Source organism: Drosophila persimilis, unplaced genomic scaffold (assembly GCF_003286085.1).
Source record: "Drosophila persimilis strain 14011-0111.01,24,50 unplaced genomic scaffold, DperRS2 tig00000002-arrow-pilon, whole genome shotgun sequence".
NCBI lineage: Eukaryota > Metazoa > Arthropoda > Insecta > Diptera > Drosophilidae > Drosophila > Drosophila persimilis.
In genome coordinates this window covers 20255312-20274979 of record NW_020825289.1, presented here as the reverse complement: position 1 = coordinate 20274979, position 19668 = coordinate 20255312, and the positions used below count along the sequence as shown (strand labels likewise).

General features: G+C 47.6%; 8 protein-coding genes across 9 annotated transcripts; 5 read left to right on the top strand and 3 right to left on the bottom strand.

Annotated features, from left to right (window-relative positions):
• The first annotated feature begins 2374 nt into the window (after positions 1-2374).
• On the top strand, positions 2375-3022 carry LOC6600897. Its single transcript, XM_026985059.1, has 2 exons — positions 2375-2907; positions 2963-3022. The coding sequence occupies exons 1-2, from the start codon at positions 2466-2468 to the stop codon at positions 2989-2991; spliced, it is 471 nt and encodes a 156-aa protein (XP_026840860.1). The 5' UTR covers positions 2375-2465; the 3' UTR covers positions 2992-3022.
• A 653-nt stretch (positions 3023-3675) lies between these two features.
• LOC6600898 (ER membrane protein complex subunit 7 homolog) lies at positions 3676-4714 on the top strand. The gene is made up of 4 exons (XM_002025926.2): positions 3676-4020; positions 4093-4239; positions 4307-4435; positions 4493-4714. Exons 1-4 carry the CDS (start codon positions 3691-3693, stop codon positions 4616-4618), a joined length of 732 nt encoding a protein of 243 aa, XP_002025962.1. The 5' UTR covers positions 3676-3690; the 3' UTR covers positions 4619-4714.
• Positions 4703-5851, bottom strand: LOC6600899 (exosome complex exonuclease RRP42). The gene is made up of 5 exons (XM_002025927.2): positions 5785-5851; positions 5531-5727; positions 5305-5470; positions 4963-5251; positions 4703-4908 (listed from the first exon to the last, which is right to left on the bottom strand). The coding sequence occupies exons 1-5, from the start codon at positions 5839-5841 to the stop codon at positions 4727-4729; spliced, it is 891 nt and encodes a 296-aa protein (XP_002025963.1). The 5' UTR covers positions 5842-5851; the 3' UTR covers positions 4703-4726.
• A 142-nt stretch (positions 5852-5993) lies between these two features.
• LOC6600900 (proteasome subunit beta type-6) lies at positions 5994-6936 on the top strand. Its single transcript, XM_002025928.2, has 3 exons — positions 5994-6087; positions 6153-6627; positions 6684-6936. Exons 1-3 carry the CDS (start codon positions 6043-6045, stop codon positions 6839-6841), a joined length of 678 nt encoding a protein of 225 aa, XP_002025964.1. The 5' UTR covers positions 5994-6042; the 3' UTR covers positions 6842-6936.
• On the bottom strand, positions 6921-12484 carry LOC6600901 (monocarboxylate transporter 13). 2 transcript variants are annotated; one of them, XM_026985137.1, is made up of 4 exons: positions 12425-12484; positions 8688-8812; positions 8144-8617; positions 6921-8079 (listed from the first exon to the last, which is right to left on the bottom strand). In XM_026985137.1, the coding sequence occupies exons 2-4, from the start codon at positions 8763-8765 to the stop codon at positions 7213-7215; spliced, it is 1419 nt and encodes a 472-aa protein (XP_026840938.1). In that variant the 5' UTR covers positions 8766-8812; positions 12425-12484; the 3' UTR covers positions 6921-7212. The 2 variants fall into 2 exon arrangements, with proteins under 2 accessions (XP_026840938.1, XP_002025965.1); XM_002025929.2 differs by lacking the exon at positions 12425-12484 and adding an exon at positions 8923-9004.
• On the top strand, positions 9653-11655 carry LOC6600795 (transcription factor grauzone). The gene is made up of 4 exons (XM_002025930.2): positions 9653-9792; positions 9863-10818; positions 10878-11259; positions 11320-11655. The coding sequence occupies exons 1-4, from the start codon at positions 9673-9675 to the stop codon at positions 11599-11601; spliced, it is 1740 nt and encodes a 579-aa protein (XP_002025966.1). The 5' UTR covers positions 9653-9672; the 3' UTR covers positions 11602-11655.
• A 460-nt stretch (positions 12485-12944) lies between the features above and the next one.
• LOC6600796 (ubiquitin-fold modifier-conjugating enzyme 1) lies at positions 12945-13711 on the top strand. The gene is made up of 3 exons (XM_002025931.2): positions 12945-13134; positions 13201-13500; positions 13573-13711. Exons 1-3 carry the CDS (start codon positions 13012-13014, stop codon positions 13642-13644), a joined length of 495 nt encoding a protein of 164 aa, XP_002025967.1. The 5' UTR covers positions 12945-13011; the 3' UTR covers positions 13645-13711.
• A 1-nt stretch (position 13712) lies between these two features.
• LOC6600797 (transmembrane protein 131 homolog) lies at positions 13713-19449 on the bottom strand. The gene is made up of 3 exons (XM_002025932.2): positions 18688-19449; positions 14558-18623; positions 13713-14488 (listed from the first exon to the last, which is right to left on the bottom strand). The coding sequence occupies exons 1-3, from the start codon at positions 19300-19302 to the stop codon at positions 13935-13937; spliced, it is 5235 nt and encodes a 1744-aa protein (XP_002025968.1). The 5' UTR covers positions 19303-19449; the 3' UTR covers positions 13713-13934.
• Positions 19450-19668: the final 219 nt, after the last annotated feature.

Genomic DNA, 19668 nt, shown 5'->3' with positions numbered 1-19668 from the left:
GCGCGCTTGCCGGTTGCATGTGTGTATTTGTGTGTGTGTGTGCGAGACTGAACTCTCCGAACCAAAATGGCACGAGAACTTCCCGACGTATACGCAATGCAAAGAAGCAACTAGTTGCTGCTTCTGCCTGTGTCTCTTTTTCTTTCTCTGTTTCTTTTTTGTTTTTTTTTCTGCTTCCCTTTCCTCTTGTATCATCATTTGGGAGTGTTTCTCGGTGTGTTCTCTCTTCATACCATACCCCGCTGCCGTAGAGCACAAGGGTATATTGAACATACATATGTACATGTGTGTCAGACAAATGATAGGTACAATTTTGGATCTATTAATAAAACAAATAAAACCGATTAGCGGGTATTTTAAAGTCGGAATGTTGATTCTTTGACTCTCTCACTGGTTAAAGACTTTTCCAGAGAAAACATCAACTTCAAAAACATTGTTTTTTCTGCCTCAAATTATGCCAAGCAAACAACAGTATGTGTATGTGTTCGTGCTTCTCCTGCTGTGATGGGCTGTGCTGGTGTTGGTGTGCGGCGTTTTTGGCTTTTTCCACTACCAAAAAGATAAACTCGAAATTGTGAATGGAATCCATTCATATTCTGGGTACTTCAGCACAGCGGCTTTGGCTCTCCAACAGGTTACCGGTGTCTTCGCCGCACTCCACGCGCACAACAAAGATGGCCGAAACCGGCAATTGGGCAATTGGGGAAATTGTTTCCACAAATTATGAAATAGATAAACTTTTTGGGTGCGATACAATTAGTCGGACGCAGAAACGGAGAAAAACCGAAAGTCATACATATGCCGTGTTGAATTCATTAAAAGGGCCATACCATTAACTGACAGTGGTAGACGGTTTTTTTTTGTGTGGCGGTTAGAGCAAGTGTACTAGCATGGGACTATGAATATTCTTTATCTGTCTGCCACTTATCCGGCTAAGCTAGTTTTATCTCGAATATTCTCGAACTTTATTCGCATAGGAAAGACGCAGGCGCCCCTTAATGAATTCTTCGCGGAGTACACGTTTAGTATCCATATCATTTCGGCTCAATTTTCTATTTCTCGTATTCATATCGCGGCAACGAATCATCCAATTTTTCGGTGACTTTGAGTTTTGATTGATAAGCCGCCACACTGCCCCGCCGGAAACCCCTTGTTGCAGTGATAAGCATAAATTATATGACCATGGGTGCCTGGAACGTCATAAAAATATACATTAGATTAGACAAATTAAGTATTTTCAGTAATGGCACCTAAAATCGTACCTAACCTAAGTGGATTTGAGTTATTTCCTAATCTTCTCATTGATTGAACCAACAAAGTGTGGGTACAATAAATATGTACATGCACGATGTCACCAGAAAACATAAATGTGTAAAAACAATATTTAAATATATTTATGCTGTGCAATATTCTGACGCATCGATCCTTTATCAGTTCAATGTCATTTTACAATCATGCGTAAGCTGTTTATGCATTAAATCGTATTTTAAGCTCGGATTCTGGACGTTGAATCGAAAACAACTCAGCAGCCCGATGCTACCGAACGACAACGACAATGATGAATCATAATTTGGTGGGGCTTAAAGAATTTCGGATCAGGATCCAGAAACTTAGTTTAAAAACTGGATTAAAGACGACTTTATGTGCAGCTCTATAATGGTCTAAATAACTTACGAGTGCATTTCATTTTAAATATGTATTTTGAAGATTGAAAATCTGTTATTTACAGAGCTGCATTCTGACAAATCTTTCTTTCATATCGATGATCATCGAAAGGCCTAGACCAGTGCTGAACCACGCCCGTATTTCATAATACTATTCTACACTTATGTTTTTTTTGTTTGACCTTTTTCGCTAAAACCTTTTTTTAGGGAAAATCCAATACAAGAAAGTGTTTAAAATAAGCCAGTCAAGTAGAGAATTGATTCATCAATCGTATAGAATTATGTGGGCAGGGCTGAAAGATCTATATAGATGGTAATATTCGACGGAAGAAAGAATAACCAGGAATTAGTCGTCATAACCGGTTGACAACAATGAATCCCATTCCATGCACACATACCCTGGGGGAAATGGATGTTATAGAATTGTGAATATGTTTGTCACCCCAGGCTCCGTAGGCATCAGGATCGAGATAAATATATACAAGATACTAAGAATATTCATGAATATGTCTAAAGAATATCAATTTGAGAAAAGGTCTTTATAAATTACGTTTTATCTTCATATAAAATTATCGAAATAGGGTGTACAAAGGCCTATACACGCATCCTGTCTTCAAATACCAGCAACACTGCTGTTTTTCTGTTGAATTATTTTGTTTAAGCCTTGTTTTAGTCAAAATACAATAAAAGCAAGTACTAAGAATACGCCCGTTAACTAGAAAATATTTGCATCAATGGCCTAAAATTACGTGGGCGAAACTAAACGATTTAGTTAGCCAGACACTACCCAAATCAAATCAAATGGAATATTGGAAATCGACTTCTAAGCAGCTGCATTTCGAAGTGTTTGGCAAATGCGGCTTTGAGGACGGGACTCTAGTTGAAATCTCGGGGCCAAGCAATAGCGGTAAGAGTCTTGTGATGCAGAAGCTAATAGCGCACTGCTTGGCTCCCTACAAGTACGGAGGCAGGCAATGGAGCGTCGCATTAATCAGTCTCAGCCACAAAGTTAATACGGAGTCATTGGAAGAAGCCGTCAGAGTAGAGCTGCGGGATTGGACTGGATCTGGATTGGAGGATGTACCCACTGAGGCCGAACAGGCGGAGATATCGAAGGAATGTGCCCGTAAAGTTAAGTTCATTAATTGCTTCTCAACCGAAGACGTGATAAACAGCCTCAGACAAGCTAAGTGGTCCCATGTGGCAGGCCAGAATATCGAACTGATTGCCTTGGATACTCTGAGTGAGTTCTACTGGCTAGACTTTCGCACTAAGAAAGAAAAACTCAGCAAATACAGGTATTACAAGCAGTGGCAGACAAGACTAGGACAGGCCTGCAAGGATGCTTTTGTTTGCGGCATGTACACGGTGGACAGCAGTTTTCTGGAGAACAGATATGGAGATTCAGGACTGACTATGAAAATTAACTATTCTGTAAAATTAACCAAAAATCGCGGGAAGCATACACTGAATGGCAAGCCAATTTCGTTTAAAGACAATGTGTGAAATCGTGTGATAGATATTAAAAAATTAATATTTTAATTATATTAAATATTAAAATCAAGGAATTGCGCAGCTTATGAGAACCATATCGTGATTTTTTTAAGTCAAGATGAAGGATAGGATGGATCTACAACAAGATCTATTGGTTATTTATTCCGCGGTTTAACTTAAATTTTATCCTTTTTAAATAAAGGAGCGTAAGTGGGTCTTCTAGAGGTGGGAAAAAGTTTAGTTATGGTTGCTTTTTCGATTTATCCCTGTCATCCCAACTATCACCACTTATTACTAGTAGTGTCATAAATTTGGCTGAGGGAAAATAAAAAAAAATCCTTCAAGCAAGTACTTTAAACTAATTTTATCATTAGCTCAAACAGTTTAATAATAGTGGAAATATAGCCTATAACATGCTGCTAGTGGTAATCTAAAACATCGATGACATCAATGTTAACATCGATGTTTCTCCACTCTAGCTGACAACCCTGCGACAAAGTTTTATGAGAAAAAAATATTAATTAAGTAGAAAATGTGGTTTAAGTTGCTTATTATTGCAACGTTCGTTGCGTTGAGCAGCTGCGAAATCGTTATTGGCCAGGACGAGCTGGTGGATGAGGTCTCAGGGCTGTACACAATCGAAGGCCGAGTTTCTCCACCAGACACTATTCTGGGACCAGGGCAAGGTGCAGGCGGTGCCCTAAATAAAGATGAGAATAAATGGCAAGTGGATGTGACAATAACCATCAATGATGGCGAGTACAAGGGTTTCGTGCGCGAAGATGGCCAGTTCATCATCAGCGGAGTTCCTTCCGGCAGCTATGTGCTGGACGTGCATCATCCTGACGTGTTCTACGAGCCTGTAAGTACTACTGTACCTGTAAACCTAATAGACATTCCATACTGTAACGAGTCCAATACAATATCTTTTTAGGTTCGTGTGGAAATCAATCCCAAGGGAAAGTTCCGTGCGCGCAAGGTGAACTTTGTCCAGCCAGCGCAAATCATGCAGGTGGCCTACCCTCTGAGAATGAAGCCACTGATGCCATTCAAGTATTTCCAGGCACGAGAGCAGTGGAAGGTGGGAAGCGATAAAGGCCAGACTTGAACAGAACCATATATTTTATTTTATTTATATTTTCCTGCAGATAACCGACTTTATGTTCAGCCCCATGGTGCTGATGATGGTTCTTCCTTTGCTGCTCATGCTGGTGCTGCCCAAGATGATCAACGACCCCGAAACTAAGAAAGAGATTGACAACTTGCAGTTTCCCAAGGTAACTAAAATGCAATGTTCAAATTGATATTACTGATGCAATCGAATTGCTTTACAGATGACCAACGATATGCCCGAGATCAGCGAAATGTTGACCTCATTTCTGACGGGTAAACAGCCCGAGCCCAAGGAGAAGAAGCCGCTTCCAGCCAGCAGGCAGACGAAGAAGCGTAAAGATCAATAAGTGTTCATGTTGAATTAAATATAAGTTTAAAGAGCCAGCCCGCACTCGAGTAATAGTCAATGTCAGTTCGAGCAAAATACAACATTTTCATACCAATTCAACGATTTTTTATTTAAGAAATCCAACCGTCTTGGGCCGCTTAGGTCCCACGCGCTCCTCCTCCTGCTTCAGCACCTTTGCGAGCAGCGTGTTTAGTTGTTCGCCAATCGACAGGCCGAGATTCAGGCAATTGCGCATGGTATCTCTGTGCATAGCGCCGCCGCCAGTCATGTGGGAGCCGGAAAGGAAGGCTGCCAGTATTTATTAGCAAGAGTTTCCTAGGATTGGGCTAGTCTGCATCTTACCTTCTCCATTCCGCATCGATACGGATACAACTATGCTGACAGTGCTGCAAGCCTCCTCCTCCGCTGAGGGATCAACAAGGCAATAGTCGCCGATTTTGCACACAGTGACCAGCAGGGGAACCGTATCAATGGTTAGTCGTGTGCAGTCGTACGGATTGTCTGATATAATGAGATCCGTGACGCCGGCATCCAATAGGGAGGCAGTTACTCGCGGCAGTTTTGTGTTGTGCAACGCTGCCTTGGCGGCCAGGGAAACGGCGTCGTGAAGATTTCCACCGCACTCGAGTATCTACAAATAAAAGCTGCATAAAACAAGGACATGGGGAACCAGCATTTACATACCAAGATGTCAATATAGAGCTTCCAGCACTGCTGACCCGGTATAAGGCACAATGTGCGATAGTCAAAGGCTAAAGGGGATTCGTAGGCATTTTCCAGAGCGAGCACTAGCTCCTGGGCCAGGTCTGAGCCGCCGCGACCCTCAAACTCTGGCGTGGCATTAGCAGAGCTGGAAAGATAACAGATTTATAATGCAGTCGGAGTATAGCAAAGCTATAGCTGAACGTACCAATCCACAAAGAACTCGAGTTTACCGAATTCCGGAGTCAAGGGATCGGGCACATCGATTTCTGTCTTGATGCCCACGAGGATGTCCGTGTTGGCTAAGCGGAGACGAGCCGATCCACTCGCATTGCTCACCAGCCCAGTCTCCAGCTCCATGGGCCGGTAATCCCGACGAGACCGCCCATCGCAGCGAAAATCCTCCTGGCATAGGACCATTCACATTAATTACAGGGCCCATTACTGCTGGTCGTAACCTACCTCTACGCCATGCAATATAAACGTTTTCTCGGCTTCGCTAAGTGCAACGTACGCCATAATCAAAAAATTATTTTAAAACTCAACCAAAACAAGCATGTGCCACTGCTGCTATCGATAGCCGTAAGTAAATAGCTATCGCGCGTGACTATCGCACATCTAGCACCACTTGTCAAAAACAAGCCAGTCATTTCGTGCCGCTTTTTCTACAAAAAGAATTGAATTGTAAATTGAACTGTAAGAACTAGATAAACAACAAAAATGGTTTACGAGATGGACTTTACCGATACACCCGTCAGCACTGGCGTAAGTAGCAACCCGAGTTTAACCCAAGGCTCGTGATAACTTAACGTTCCTTCAAACATTTGCAGACCACAATCATGGCCGTCGAATTCGACGGAGGAGTTGTGATTGGAGCTGATTCCCGTACCAGCTCCGGACCGTATGTGGCCAATCGTGTCACCGACAAGCTGACTCGCATCACAGACAAAATTTACTGCTGCCGTAGTGGCTCTGCCGCCGATACCCAGGCCATCGCAGATATTGTGGCCTACTCGTTGAACTATCACGAGAACCAGACCAGCAAGGATGCCCTGGTCTTTGAGGCTGCCTCAGAGTTCCGTAACTACTGCTACAACTATCGCGACTCCCTGCTAGCTGGAATCATTGTTGCTGGCTGGGATGAGCAGCGCGGTGGTCAAGTGTTTAGTATCCCGTTGGGTGGCATGCTTACCCGCGAGCCCTGCACCATTGGCGGATCGGGATCCAGTTTCATTTACGGCTACGTCCGAGAGCATTTCCACGAGGGTATGAGCAAAGAGGAGTGTGTGAAATTTGTCAAGACAGGTAAGCAGCGTAGGACTTCCATACGAATTGGAATTAATCATATTTCACCCTCTTAGCGGTTCAACATGCCATCTATCATGATGGAAGCTCTGGCGGTGTGGTGCGCGTTGGCATTATCACCAAGGAGGGTGTGGAGCGTCGTCTGTTCTATAACACCGAATCGGGCGAGTCCGAGATATCGGGCACTGGCAGCAGTGCTATTCTCGCCCAATAATCGAATAGAATGGATTGAAAATTAAAGTTAGATCTGCTTTGAAGGCGTTGAAAACGGTCGTCAGAAAAATAAAATTTGGTTTTTGTCATATGTAATTATATTTGTGTTTTTGTTTTGGCTCTTGCGGCAGTACAAAAGATAAGTCTCTGAGTGCTACATGGTAATATAATAAATAGTCGAAAAAGCCTTAATCCTAATACATAGCGCACATGGCACTGGTCTATGCTCACAACCCGAATACTATCCATCCATCGACGCTTTGAATAGCCACCAGGGCACACAAAGAGTGGCTCACTTTCGAAGCTATTTCAAAGCGTCGATTATCACATCATAAATGCCCCATCCCCTATCCTAGACCAATCCCACGAGATTCAAGAGTTCAGTTTGGCACCCTCTTCGGCGGCATCAAGTGTAGTCTCCATGGACTTGGAGGAGGTACGTTTCTGCATGCGGAAACGGTAATAAATCTCCGGTGCCCAGGCCAGGACCACTACTAGCAGGAGCAATATCTGGGCGTACAGGCAGATGACATAAGAGTCGGCGTAGTCGCGTACCCATCCAAGCAGTTGTCCCACTGTTATGACAATCACGCCCTTTGACATCATGCTCAGCCCAAGTCCGCCGGCCAACTTATCCGAGCGACAGTGCGCCGATATGGTGAGATTGTTGTTGATCACCGTGGCAGACTTCATCATTCCCATCAGTATGGACATGGCAATTATGACGCCCAGGTCTTGACTCTCCGCCAGCACGAGACGTGCAAAGAGTAGGCCAGCAGTACCGAGCAGGAACACCACTCGGTAGGGTATCCTCAGGTGATCTGTAATGCAGGGCAGCAGCAGGCGACATACGATATCGGCACCAGCCACCACGGACATGCAGAAGGCCACCGCTGTGCTATTCAGACCAGCTGTCTGGCCGAGAAAGTCGGGATAGATCATGGTAAAGTTGATGGTGGCCGTGTAGACCAGCGCCATGCCAACAATGATGCTCCAGAACACACCGTCCTTAAGGAGTTCCAAGTCCATGGCTTGGACCAAGCGGTTACCCATTCGTCGGCACAGGGACTCGCTCTTTAAATGGGCTTCATCCATCTTGCTTTGGGTCGCTACAACGACAATCTGCAAGGGGCTCGTTTGTCCCTTCTCCCCATCCGTTTCGGCCAAAAGGCGAATGTGTCGGCGGTTATTGTGTTTGACGGGAGGATGCAGGGGTTTCAAAAACATGGCACCAAAGAGCTAGAACGAAGAGTATAATTGGATTTAATTTACGATTGGATTAAATTTGTCGTTAAAGACGTACCCCGGTCAGGGAAAGCGCAGACATAGCCAGGACTGCAAAACGAAAGCCGTGGTTATCCAGGAAATATCGTACAACGTGAGGTATGAGCACTTGTCCAACGCCAGCACCAGCCAGGGAGACGCCCACGGCACGGCCCCGCTTGTTGCTGAAGTAGGAATTGATGGCCATAAATGTGGAAGGCGAAATAAGTCCCAGGCCGAAGCCCACAAAGAAGCTGTAGCCGACGATAAAATGCCAACTCTCTGTAGCAAACGAGCACAGCGCCAGGCCAAAGGAGACCAAAACGCAACCGGTGGCTGCCACATTGCGCGGCTTAAAGCTCTTGATAGCCGGCCCAACGAACAAGCCCGAGAAGTTCAAGGCCAAGCTGTTTAAATTCGTAATCAGCGCCGATGTAAAGGTGTCCTCATTCATCCGACGCAGCTCCCCCACAAAAAGTTGCCCAAATACGGACAATATGGACTGATTCGTCATCTGTGAAGGCGAAGAACGAACAATGGATTAGTTTATTTTAAATTCTAAAACGCAGTTGACGATTGCTTACATTGATGACGGCCACAGCTGCCACCACAACCCATCCCCAGCCACCGTCTGGAACAACACGGCTTGTCTGCACATCCATCTCTGGCTAAATTCTCTCCGAGTTGGCTAATATAATGGCTTTAGCAGCTGAAAATACGAAAACAGTGAAGATAAGCATATATGAAAAACGTTTGTCTTGTTTATGGCATTGATAGAGCGTTCAGATAAGCAGTCCATCTGATCTGAATCGGACTTACACGTCTATTCGCCTGAAGGTGAATGATTTGTGTGTTCATTGCTCATAAACTGCGTGGCCATTGCGTAAACAAAGCTCGGCGTATTAACAAATTAAATTAAATTGCTTAAATTAATCCCAAAGTAGCGACATTTTCAGTTTGGCATTAGTATGACCTAATTCGCAAGCCAACAAATATACTAATAGCCCTATGACATTAGAGTTTGCTAACTGACCACCTCCAAAAACAGAGACAGATCTGTAACACTTTTCAGATCCAATTTTGCTGTCACATCATCATCATTTTGTCACAGAAAGTCTCTTAATTCTTCGAATGACGTGTTGAGAGGACCTATGAACACTAATTTTGCGTTTTGTCTCTCATGCTGTCTCTCTTTTCACAGCAAAGTTAGCAAAGTCTAGTGTCATAGGGCCATAAGACATCTACCTTATTTTAGTTGTTTTGTTTATGTTCTTGGGCAATCAAATTCGCAACATAATTAATATGAAAAGTAAAAGTTACTGATCTTGAACCCATAGCTTCATTACCTATGGAGCTGATTAGAACTAGTCAATTTATTACTATTACAAAACCTAAGAAATGCATACATATATTTCTCTCGGTCACACGCCAGGTTTTTTTCTGATTTTGACATACGGTCTCACTATATTCAACAATTCAGTGACAGTATCAATCAGCTGTGCCATTTTTTTTAGTTTAATAAAAAACTTTGTACCACATTTTCGTTAATTATTGGCAATTAGAATCACAATGCCGTGCTTTCTATGCACTCATCGTGTGGACGACGCCATTAGCAATATAAAGTTCGATTCCGTCGAAGCTGACTCGCTCGGATTAAGGCAAATAATTGAAAAACACTTTTGGTTGCGGGTAAACAAAAACAGAATGAGCCGTCTGTGGCTTGACTTAAATTTCTAATGAATTTTGCGCTGAATTGCAGTTTAATGATTCTGTCGATGGCTACGTGTGCGGATCATGCTGGGAACAATTGTTGCTGTTTCACAACTTCTATTTAACCGTGGAGAATGCCCACAAAGCCCTGACCGAACTGGAAACAAAGCAGGCCGAGGAGAACGTCGCGGAGAATCAGACCACTCCAACAGCAGTAGTTGCAGCCGTTTATGGCGGTACTGTAAAGGATGAGAACGTGCAAAGCGTGGCAGCTGCCGTGAAGCGCAGGCGGGGTCGTCCCCGCAAGACCCGGGCTGCTTCAAGTGACGAAGAATTTCAGAACGTGCTGGAACAGATCAATTTGAACGAGATTAAAATTGAGTACCCCGAGGCAGATCTAACAATAGCTGATGTGCTGGAGGATCAGGAGGAGCAAGACTTTGAGTCACGCAGTGGCTGTGCCACGGAAGTTGATGATATTGAGGAACCTAAACCGAAAATCACTCGAAAGGTTCGTGGAAGGGGCCGCGGTCGTGGCCGAGTTCGGCTAGCGGAGAAGCCAAAAAAAACCCTCGTCTATAATCTTCAGAAGTCTAGCGAGTTCAATGACTACATCAGGCAACACTACAAGATGCAGTGTCATGTGTGCAGTGCCCCCATGGAGGGTTTCTCTGAGATGCTGGTCCATGTGCGAGAGAAACACAATCAGCGTGGATACGCCGTCTGCTGTAACCGAAAGTTCAGAAAGCGCGGCGTACTGGTCGATCATCTGCGACGCCACGAGGATCCCGACCTCTTCAAGTGCAAAATCTGTGATCGCGTAATGGGCCAGAGGCGAAGCCTTGAACTCCACATGCGAATGCACGACGTCAAGTCGCAGGGCCGTCACTACCAGTGCGATCATTGTTCCAAGAGCTTCTACAGCGCTGTCGTCTGCGAACGACACAAGCTAACGCACATTCCCAAGGAGCAGTGCCAGGTGAAATGCACCAACTGCGAGAAGACGTGAGTCTCCCTGAGGAGAGTTTCCTTTCCTTTTATTTATCTTTTATTATATTCTGCAGCTTCCCCACCAAATATACCATGCAGCAGCATTTTAAGCTCGTACACTTGAATTTATATGCAAAGATTTGCGACGTTTGCGGCAAGTCCATACGTGGGCGGGAGGCTCTCGCTCGCCACATGGAGGAGCACACGGGCGCTCCGCAGGCTACCATCGAGTGTCATCTGTGCGACTCCAAATTAACCACCAAATACGGACTGGCGCGTCACATCAAAATGATGCACACTGTCGAGAACCTACAGCCGATGCAGTGCGAGCTGTGCCTCAAGATTTCACCCAGCCTCCAGGCCCATCAGCACCACATCAAGTACACCCACAACACGGCCCGCAATCACCAGTGTCCGATGTGTGAGAAGGCCTTCAAGCGACCAAACGAATTGCGGGTAAGCCAAGGGAACGTCTTTCTCTGTTTGATAGCCTTTGAACCTTCGCGTCTTTTTTAGGAGCATTTGACAACGCATACGGGCGAAGTTCTGTACACCTGCCCGCATTGCACACAGACCTTCAACTCGAATGCCAACATGCATGCCCACCGCAAGAAAGTGCATCGCAAGGAGTGGGAAGAGCACCGTCTCCAGCGCTTGGTGCGAGGCCGGAAAAAAGATTCGATCATTGCAGCGAGCGTGCGAAAGACCACCGAGGCCAGGGAGGACTTCAGTGTAGATCAGACCACTGCTGTCGAGGCTCCAGCCGCCAACAGTCTTAGCGTCTTGGAGGAATGTTAACAAAGTGACATAACACTCCGTGGCATAATAAAAGTGAACATTAAATTCAAAGAGCTGCTAAAAACGTGTTGTAATATGTTTAATAGAAACCCCATACCCTGTAAAGGGGGGCTGGGCGATTGTTGGAGGACAGCCGGCTGTAACCGGTTTGCGGATTGCACCCTGATCATCTCGAACTGGTATAACGGACATCGATGCTGTCTTATCAGCGATTAAGGTCGAATCTGGTAGCGCGAGCACATATAGCACATGGTTCAGTCTGAATGCTGGCGAGCAGTCCAGGCGCTTCAGCTTCAGACACTCAAACCAGTTTGAGTCGGTTTTTAAGTGGAACTGCCTCCTTATCAACGGATTGGCATTATCATGCTCGGTTCAAAGGTACCATGAATCGGCGTGTCGTGTGTGTTTATGTCGTTTTTCTAGTCTCATGCAGAATCTGAAATCTGTGCCATACAAAAATGACAAAACAATAATTTCTTCTATATTGTTTTTGTATTCTTCTGGTAACCTCTTGTTTACCGATGGAATATTTTTCGATCCCCCTGATACTTTTCAAACAAATTCAAAAGTCCCCGAGATCTCTGACCTCTGAGAGGGGGTTTCCCTCACGAAACGTCTTTTTGTGAATCCCTTTCAGCCACTCAAAATGTTTCCCAGCTATAAATCTGTATACTAGTATTACTAAGAATAATATTAATAGAAAGGGGAGAGGATCTCCACCACAAACGAAAAACTCCTTCTGTCATGTTCCGTGTTATTTTGCAATAGAACCAAACGAACAAAGAAAGGAAGGAAGAATTTTTGCAATCAGATTTGGACTTACTTGGAAATTATAGACGTATTTTCATTTGCATAAAGTAACCGAGAGCAGACACTATTTACTTTTCCAAATCTTGTTTGTTTTATGTCCACACTATCACCTCTTAGAGTTCTTTTAGCTTTGATGATGCTTATCTCACGAGCAAATATTGTTTGAGTCGAGTGCCTGTCCCATATGCCTTTTTATAATGTTGCCGAATGAGAGCCGAGTCTGAAATAGAATACGAGGTACAATAAATAGAGTCAAATTGAATTTCGCAAGACATTTTGGCGCCAAAGTATCGATTAGTATCGATTGCTGTGATCACCTGGCAGCCCTGGAAGCATTAACATAAATATATCCATTCAAAAACCAAATTAAAACAATTTATAAGATAATTATTATTATTTAACATTAAATATAGATTTTTTTAAAATTACTTTTGATTTTAATTTATTTTACGAGGTTATGTGTGCGACTGCTGACAACTCTACACCGCACAGCTGAGTGCAGTTGTCTCTTTCGCTCACACAAACGTGAACGTGTCAACGAAGGTGTTTTCCTTCGGATTTGCTGTTATTTCTGAGCGTCCTGAACAAACATTGGCCAGAATGGTGGATGATAGCACTAGGAAAACACTGAGTAACATTCCACTGTTACAGATAAGGGCTGGGCCACGTGAGAAGGATGTTTGGGTGCAGAGGCTGAAAGAGGAATATCACGCGCTGATTATGGTGAGTGGCGAAACCACACCACTCCTATGCATGTACAAAAAATTTCAACTGTGGCGCCTCTTGCAGTATGTGAAGAACAATAAGCAGTCGGGCAGCGACTGGTTCCGGCTGGAGTCCAACAAGGAGGGCACCAAATGGTTTGGAAAATGCTGGTACATGCACAACCTCCTAAAGTACGAATTCGATGTGGAGTTTGACATTCCAGTGACATACCCAACGACGGCACCCGAAATCGCCCTGCCCGAGTTGGATGGCAAGACGGCAAAGATGTATCGCGGCGGCAAAATTTGTCTAACAGATCACTTCAAGCCCCTGTGGGCACGCAATGTTCCCAAATTTGGAATTGCCCATGCCATGGCTTTGGGAGTGAGTTGAAACCAATGATATATCAAGTCAAGCAAAGGTGTGGGCTCTAATCAGTAACAACTTCTTTTTTAGCTGGCTCCCTGGTTGGCTGTGGAGGTTCCAGACTTGATCGAAAAGGGCATCATCACATACAAGGAGAAATAATTAAAGTTTTGTTTCGTTACGAGAAACGTGAGAGCAAGAAAATGAACATATGCAATTCAATATGAAAGTCATTTTATCTTTGCGTTTATTTAGTCAAAAGTCAAATTGGAAAAGATCATGCTTCGTCTTAGTCCTCGTCTCGTTCCACATCGTCCTCGTCCATTCCATCGTCTATCGCGTAGCCTAAGTGTGTGTTTATGTGGTAAGAATTTCATTTGGTTGATTTCATTTCAGTTATTTGATCTGTGAGCTTGTTCCTCGTACTCCTCCTCCTCTTTGGATATAACCCTTCAGTTCATGTGATTGTTGTTGTTGTGGTTGTTGTTGCGTTGCGAGGACTGACGCCAGGTGTCCGACCATATTGAGCTTGGCGAGGTGAATGGATCATACTGAGTAGGCAGACTCTCGCCGTGTCCGGTTACCGCAGCTGCACCTGATCCGATTCCTGCTACTCCTACTGCTGCTGCTGCTGCTGCTATCTCCTGTTGTTCTTGTGCAATGTTGTGCGATGTGGCCAGCATCTGACTATTGTTGTAGCCCGTTGCAGCAGCTAGACCTGGTGGCGGACGCACAACATTCACCACACCCGTTGTCTGAACATCTGGCCAAGCACCATAGCCCAGCGGCGACCAGGGTGAGTTCCAGTTGTTGCTCTCCATGTTCGCCAGCAACAGGAGTTTCTCCTGCTGCAGCTGCTTTTGCTGCTGTTCCTGCTGTCGCTGCTGCATCTCCAGTTGTTGGGCCTGCTGGAGCAGCAATTGCTGCTGCATAATCAGTTCGCTGCGCTCCCACTGGGCCTGCTGCTGCTGCTGCAGCCTCTCACGCTCCCTCTGCTCGTATAGATCTGCAACAAAAATGGGATTCGCTATACATTAACCAAACATATGTTGTGTGTGTGCTTGTGGGTGCTTACCATCTACGGGAGGCAACTCAATCTCGGCATTGGCAAAGAGCGAATTGCTGGCGGTGGCCGATAAAGGCTCCCACAAAGATGTCATCGCTGGCGGCGTCGAGGTTTTTCGGCTTCCTCCAATCGGTCCGAGATCGCTAGATTGTGATGGTACTTGAGAGGATGATGCAGCTGCACCTACTGCTGCTGCTGCTGGTAGTGGAGCCACATGGTTTTCTATTACTGGTACTGTTAATGGCGGTGCTGCCGGTGCCGGAGTCAAATTTATTCCATTGTCCATGGTCGCAGGCTGGCTACTGGCTGTTTGGAGCACATCCCTGAACGACACACGACTGCTGGTCTCCCAGGGAGAGGTGATGCACTTGATGGTATCGGGCGAGGCTGGTGGTGAGGCACTGGTAGCCGATTGGCCAAAGTTTAGCTGCTTCTGGCGCTGTTTTCGATCAGATTTCCTCACTGCGACCACAGACGATGTACCATTCGTTGCCTTTTGTTCCTTGCGGCGCTCCCTCTCGCGTTCTCTCTCTCGGCCTGGAGTCTTGCCCAATTTCTTGGCTGATCCATTTTGTTCCTTTAGCACTCGTTGCTCTTGGGTCTTGATGAGGGGCTTGGGCGATATATTCTCCTGCTGAGGAGGACTCGGGGCTGAGGGCTTGGGCATCGGTTTCTCCTGGACCTCCTGGACGACTGGGGTGCATACAGGTGATGGCTCTGCTTTGGAGGATGGCTCTGTTTTGGGTAATGTCTCTGCTTTGGCGGATGGCTCTGCTTTGGGTAATGGCTCAGCTTTGGGTAATGGCTCTATTTTGGGGAATGGCTCTGCTTTGGGCGATGCTTCTGTTTTCGGCGATGGCTCTGCCTTGGGCTTGGGTGCAGGAGGCACCACAACCACGGGTGTCTGTCTGAACTTCTTCTGGGGCCGCACTGGAGCTGTTGGCTGCGGCGGTGATGGCGTTGCCGATTTCTTCACGGGCTTGATGGATTCCACTGGCACTGGCGCGGGCTGGGGAGGATTGAGGGTGGGGGTGACTATGGCTTGTGGCTTTGGTTTGGGTTTCTGCAGATGCTTGCTGAGGGAATTCATGTCCATGCCCCAGGTTGACCAGGACGGCTTGGATTTACGCGATGTTGTCGTAGTCGTGGGCGCAATAAATGTCCGCTTGCGCACTTCCTTCACTTGGCCTCCACCATTCCTGGCCCGTTGCTGGTGCTGGTGAGGGTGGTGGTGCTGATGTTGTTGCACTGCCTCCGCTTTGGCGGCCGCCTCCTCAGTCTGCATCTTAACGATATTCCGCAGATTAAAGGTAGGCTGGACGGGCCCCTTGTAGCGGGCCGCATCGTACGCACTCTGCTGGGTCATGATGGCCTTCGAATCAAATACGGCCGCAACCAAGACCAAACAGAAGCTGGCCAACAGCACCACAAGCGCAGCATTTCTCAGCGAAGTCTCCCAAGCGGGTCGCACCAGATGGGCGGCACATTGCTCCACACTCTCGGACGGCATCTGGGCCAGCATAAAGTATCCGATGTCGTAGGTCAGATTCGTGATCAGCGTCAGCGTTCGCCTCACACGCGACGTCGTCAGGTCCGAGCTGAATGCAATCTCCACCTTCCGCGTCTCGTTCTCGCCTAGATCGAAGCCGGCACAATCCATCACCTTGAAGCCGTAGTCCTCGCAGGGCAGCGATCCGATCAGGAATCCCTCGATCCTCATGGGAATGACACCCGCATTGCGGGCCGTAAAGCTGCGGACGGTAACCACAGCCTTGTCGCCGGACTGGCAACCCTCGAACTGGTCGGGCGGCACATCAAAAAGCAGTGGTGTCAGGGAGCCTGGACGACGGTTGCCGAAGCGGAACTGAGATTGCACGGCGCGGGCCTGGAGCCAGACAGCCTCGTAGAGCGTGAGATTACTCCTCACATGGAGTAGGGTGCAGTACTTTTCCGGCTGATAGGCGCTGAAGGTGATTGGAATGGTAAGACTCGAGCCGCCGGGCAGCAGGATGGGTCCGCCAGCTTCGGGCAGGGAGAAGACCTCGCGATCGGTGAGATAGCAGCTAGTGGAGCTGACATCGATCACCTCGTGAGGCAGAGAGAGCTGGGTGCGTCTGGCGTAGGCCGGGTCCGACAGGAAGTAGTCGAGGAGCAGCGGCTGCTGCGAGGGATTGGTCAGGGTGATCCACTGGCGCTGCACCTGACTGATCTCGATGGCCGGCGTGGGTGGTATCGGCTGGAACTGCACCAGCTTCGGCCACTCGACGGCAATCGCAAAGTCCAACTCCAACGGCGGGAGCTCGTCGCTGTGCAGCGTCAGGGTCAGAGCCTGCAGCTGTCGTTTGAATTGCCGATAGAGCTCTGTGCGTTGGCGCAGCTCGACACCGTCGTACAGGAGATTGTTGTTGATGCTGCTGGCGCCGCCCGGCTCCCCACCAAACGCTCCGCCACCGGGTATGCTGGGAAAGACGGCCTGATCGTTGGTGGAGTCCCTGATGTAGCACTGGCTCTGACACATGGCCGTTGGCTCAAAGTAGATCCGCCCTACCTTGGTCAGGGTCTGAGCAGCGATGGTGGTGCCCTTGGCATTGAAATCCTTGAACCGTAGGCCCGGCTTCGCGAAGCTGATGCTCTTGACGTGTACGGGATGTGTGAAGCTGGAGCGGATGCTCAGCACCGCAGTGCATATCTTTCCGGGGAAGCAGTTCTTGAAGCTCAACTGTTCCTGATCGATGTCCAGCTGTCCCATCGAGGCCTTGAACTTCACGGGCACACGCACCACCTCGTACGGAGTCCACACCTTGAGGGTGCCCTCGGCCGGGCCGTCTATGTAGGTTTTGACGGCCACCTGGAAGACGGCGCTGTCGCCCTGGCCTAAGTACCGGCAGATGTGCAATCGGGTGGCCTCGTTCAAGTCGTCCTGCGAATTCTCAATATCCTCCGCCAACAGGCAGCCAAAGAAGGAGCTGTGCGAGTAGACAGTCTTGGGCTCCTTGAAGAACCAATTGGTGATCTTGATGGGCATGGGATTGTCGTTGCGCAGGATGACATAGCCATCCCGCGACATCTCGGCATATGGCACAGTGCCCAGATCTAACTCCAAGCTGGGCACCTCCGGCTCCAGCTCTCGCTCGTGCCTCTTCTGTGGTATACGCAGCACAAACGGCTGGGCGGAGATGTGCAGCCGCCCACTGCAGGAGACCACTGGCATCTCGAAGGTGGTGACATTCGTATCGATCCTGAGAGAGGACTTGAACATTACCTCATCGTTGAGCAGATTGAGTTTTAGCAGCTCCACAGAGTCGCCCGGCTGCAGTAAAATCTGCAGTGGATCACCCATCATAGTCACCTCCAAAAGGGACTCGTTGATCGGCTCGCTAAGACTGACATTGTAGAGGATCAGGGGCATGGCAAAGTTGTTGCGCACTACCAGCGAGCGTTTCCTCTCCAGCGGAGTGGCTCCCTCCGAACCATCGGAGTTGGAGACAGAGCCCGTTAGAAATTTGGTGACATTGCCATCGAAGGACAGGCCGCCCTTGAAGATCTCTGCCCGGACTAGAACCGTGAAAGGTTGCACTGGCTCCGGGCTGGAGCTGGAGCTCTTGCTGCTGATGACCAGCAGATCGTTGATCGTTTCGCTGCTCTCGAACAACTTGGGGTCCAGCACAATGCTCGTGCTATTGGGATCGAAGAAGAGGCCCGGTATATTCCGCAGATAGCTGCCGAAGAGCTCGCGGCTCTGATCGTTCTGGTCGTGCATATCCAGCTTGAACTCCATGGCCTCCGCGTTGTGGGTAGCCACGCGGCCAAAGTCCGCCAGAGGATTACGTGCGTAGGGTGTTTGCTTGGGCAGGATCTCGAACTCGACGGGTATGACCAGGATGCTCTCCTCGAGCTCCTCGAGTTCGGATATCTTGATGCGTATGTAGGCGCTATGGTTGCCAGCGGTGCGGCCGTGGAAAGATATCCGTATGACTGGCTTCAGCGTGTGCGGCGGTATTTCCCAAAGATTCTGTGGTCCCTCGGAGCCACCGCTGGGCAGTTCCAGCTGGAACTCTCCGCCACTGCTGTAAATCTGTTTTATGGATGATGGTAGTATATCGATTATAGAGATCAGTATTTTGAAGTATTGCACTTACCTCGAGTATCTGTAGCGGACGCTCGTGGGGATTATACATGTGAATCTCTGGGGTTAGCGTTGCGTTTATGGGCGCCTTGATGCCCACCAGCGGCTTCAAGCGATATGGACACTCGCTACCCTCGCCGCGTACCTTCATCTCCGCACGGCCGAAGGATGTGTGTATTAGCAGATCCGTTGATATGGCACCAAGCTGCCTCGGCAGGAAGACCACACTGAATGTGGTGTTCCCCAGCGGCGGCACCTCGCGCGTTCCAAAGAAACTGCTGTAGAAGGCCGGACTGGGCCCCACCACAGAGTTCAATTGAAGAGTGCGATTCGTGTGCTGGTTAAACAGCGTCACCTGCTTCGTACGCGCCTGCCCCACAGACCATGTTCCAAAGTCAAGGTGGGGCGGCACAATCCGCAGGTCTCCCAGCATTTCGCTATGGTCGCGCGTGTGCGGTTCCGGGAGACTGATGAAGCTCTCCTGAAGTCCCTTCAGCATTTTTTCACTGCTGGGCTCCAGCTGCATTTGCATTTGCTGGTTGTTGTTGCCACTGACTCGGGCGCCGAGGAGCACGAACAAAGCTGGTATCAGCCTCAGGACGAGCCGCAGCGGAAAATGTGTGTACATTGTGTGTGGTTTGTGTTGCAGTTGCGCTGCTCTTGCTTTTCCAGTTGCTGTCCAGCTTTATTTCGGTCGTGCTTTCCTCTGCGTTGGGCTTTATTTATATTATTCAATATCGTCGCTATTATCGCCTATTTTCTGGACTCGTATTATCAGCTGTCTGTGGTTAGTGATGGCAGCACCGCTTGCCGATAAACGATATTATCGCATAGCTATACTATTTGCATACTCATGCAGCTGGAAATTATTTTCTTTGCTCAATTATTTAATTTTATTATGGTAAATTGTTGGTGGAATCTGGTAAATGTTCAGGTATATATTGTTGGAGATACTAGCAGTATCATCAGCAATATCACGCGTGCATCTCTAGAA

Excerpts from the sequence above, each read along its gene's own strand:
- LOC6600897 (XM_026985059.1), top strand. The coding sequence starts at position 2,466 with ATGGAATATTGGAAATCGACTTCTAAGCAGCTGCATTTCGAAGTGTTT. Across the intron at positions 2,908-2,962 it reads GATTGCCTTGGATACTCTGA|GTATTACAAGCAGTGGCAGA; the intron begins GTGAGTTCTACT and ends CAGCAAATACAG.
- LOC6600898 (XM_002025926.2), top strand. The coding sequence starts at position 3,691 with ATGTGGTTTAAGTTGCTTATTATTGCAACGTTCGTTGCGTTGAGCAGC. Across the intron at positions 4,021-4,092 it reads CTGACGTGTTCTACGAGCCT|GTTCGTGTGGAAATCAATCC; the intron begins GTAAGTACTACT and ends ATATCTTTTTAG. Across the intron at positions 4,436-4,492 it reads ACAACTTGCAGTTTCCCAAG|ATGACCAACGATATGCCCGA; the intron begins GTAACTAAAATG and ends ATTGCTTTACAG.
- LOC6600899 (XM_002025927.2), bottom strand. The coding sequence starts at position 5,841 with ATGGCGTACGTTGCACTTAGCGAAGCCGAGAAAACGTTTATATTGCAT. Across the intron at positions 5,471-5,530 it reads CTCGAGTTCTTTGTGGATTG|CTCTGCTAATGCCACGCCAG; the intron begins GTACGTTCAGCT and ends TTATCTTTCCAG. Across the intron at positions 5,252-5,304 it reads AGCTCTATATTGACATCTTG|ATACTCGAGTGCGGTGGAAA; the intron begins GTATGTAAATGC and ends TTTTATTTGTAG.
- LOC6600900 (XM_002025928.2), top strand. The coding sequence starts at position 6,043 with ATGGTTTACGAGATGGACTTTACCGATACACCCGTCAGCACTGGC. Across the intron at positions 6,088-6,152 it reads ATACACCCGTCAGCACTGGC|ACCACAATCATGGCCGTCGA; the intron begins GTAAGTAGCAAC and ends AAACATTTGCAG. Across the intron at positions 6,628-6,683 it reads TGTGAAATTTGTCAAGACAG|CGGTTCAACATGCCATCTAT; the intron begins GTAAGCAGCGTA and ends TCACCCTCTTAG.
- LOC6600901 (XM_026985137.1), bottom strand. The coding sequence starts at position 8,765 with ATGGATGTGCAGACAAGCCGTGTTGTTCCAGACGGTGGCTGGGGATGG. Across the intron at positions 8,618-8,687 it reads CAGCTGTGGCCGTCATCAAT|ATGACGAATCAGTCCATATT; the intron begins GTAAGCAATCGT and ends TCGCCTTCACAG. Across the intron at positions 8,080-8,143 it reads CTGCGCTTTCCCTGACCGGG|CTCTTTGGTGCCATGTTTTT; the intron begins GTACGTCTTTAA and ends TCTTCGTTCTAG.
- LOC6600795 (XM_002025930.2), top strand. The coding sequence starts at position 9,673 with ATGCCGTGCTTTCTATGCACTCATCGTGTGGACGACGCCATTAGCAAT. Across the intron at positions 9,793-9,862 it reads AAAAACACTTTTGGTTGCGG|TTTAATGATTCTGTCGATGG; the intron begins GTAAACAAAAAC and ends GCTGAATTGCAG. Across the intron at positions 10,819-10,877 it reads TGCACCAACTGCGAGAAGAC|CTTCCCCACCAAATATACCA; the intron begins GTGAGTCTCCCT and ends TATATTCTGCAG.
- LOC6600796 (XM_002025931.2), top strand. The coding sequence starts at position 13,012 with ATGGTGGATGATAGCACTAGGAAAACACTGAGTAACATTCCACTGTTA. Across the intron at positions 13,135-13,200 it reads AATATCACGCGCTGATTATG|TATGTGAAGAACAATAAGCA; the intron begins GTGAGTGGCGAA and ends CGCCTCTTGCAG. Across the intron at positions 13,501-13,572 it reads CCCATGCCATGGCTTTGGGA|CTGGCTCCCTGGTTGGCTGT; the intron begins GTGAGTTGAAAC and ends CTTCTTTTTTAG.
- LOC6600797 (XM_002025932.2), bottom strand. The coding sequence starts at position 19,302 with ATGTACACACATTTTCCGCTGCGGCTCGTCCTGAGGCTGATACCAGCT. Across the intron at positions 18,624-18,687 it reads GTCCGCTACAGATACTCGAG|ATTTACAGCAGTGGCGGAGA; the intron begins GTAAGTGCAATA and ends TCCATAAAACAG. Across the intron at positions 14,489-14,557 it reads TGAGTTGCCTCCCGTAGATG|ATCTATACGAGCAGAGGGAG; the intron begins GTAAGCACCCAC and ends TTTTTGTTGCAG.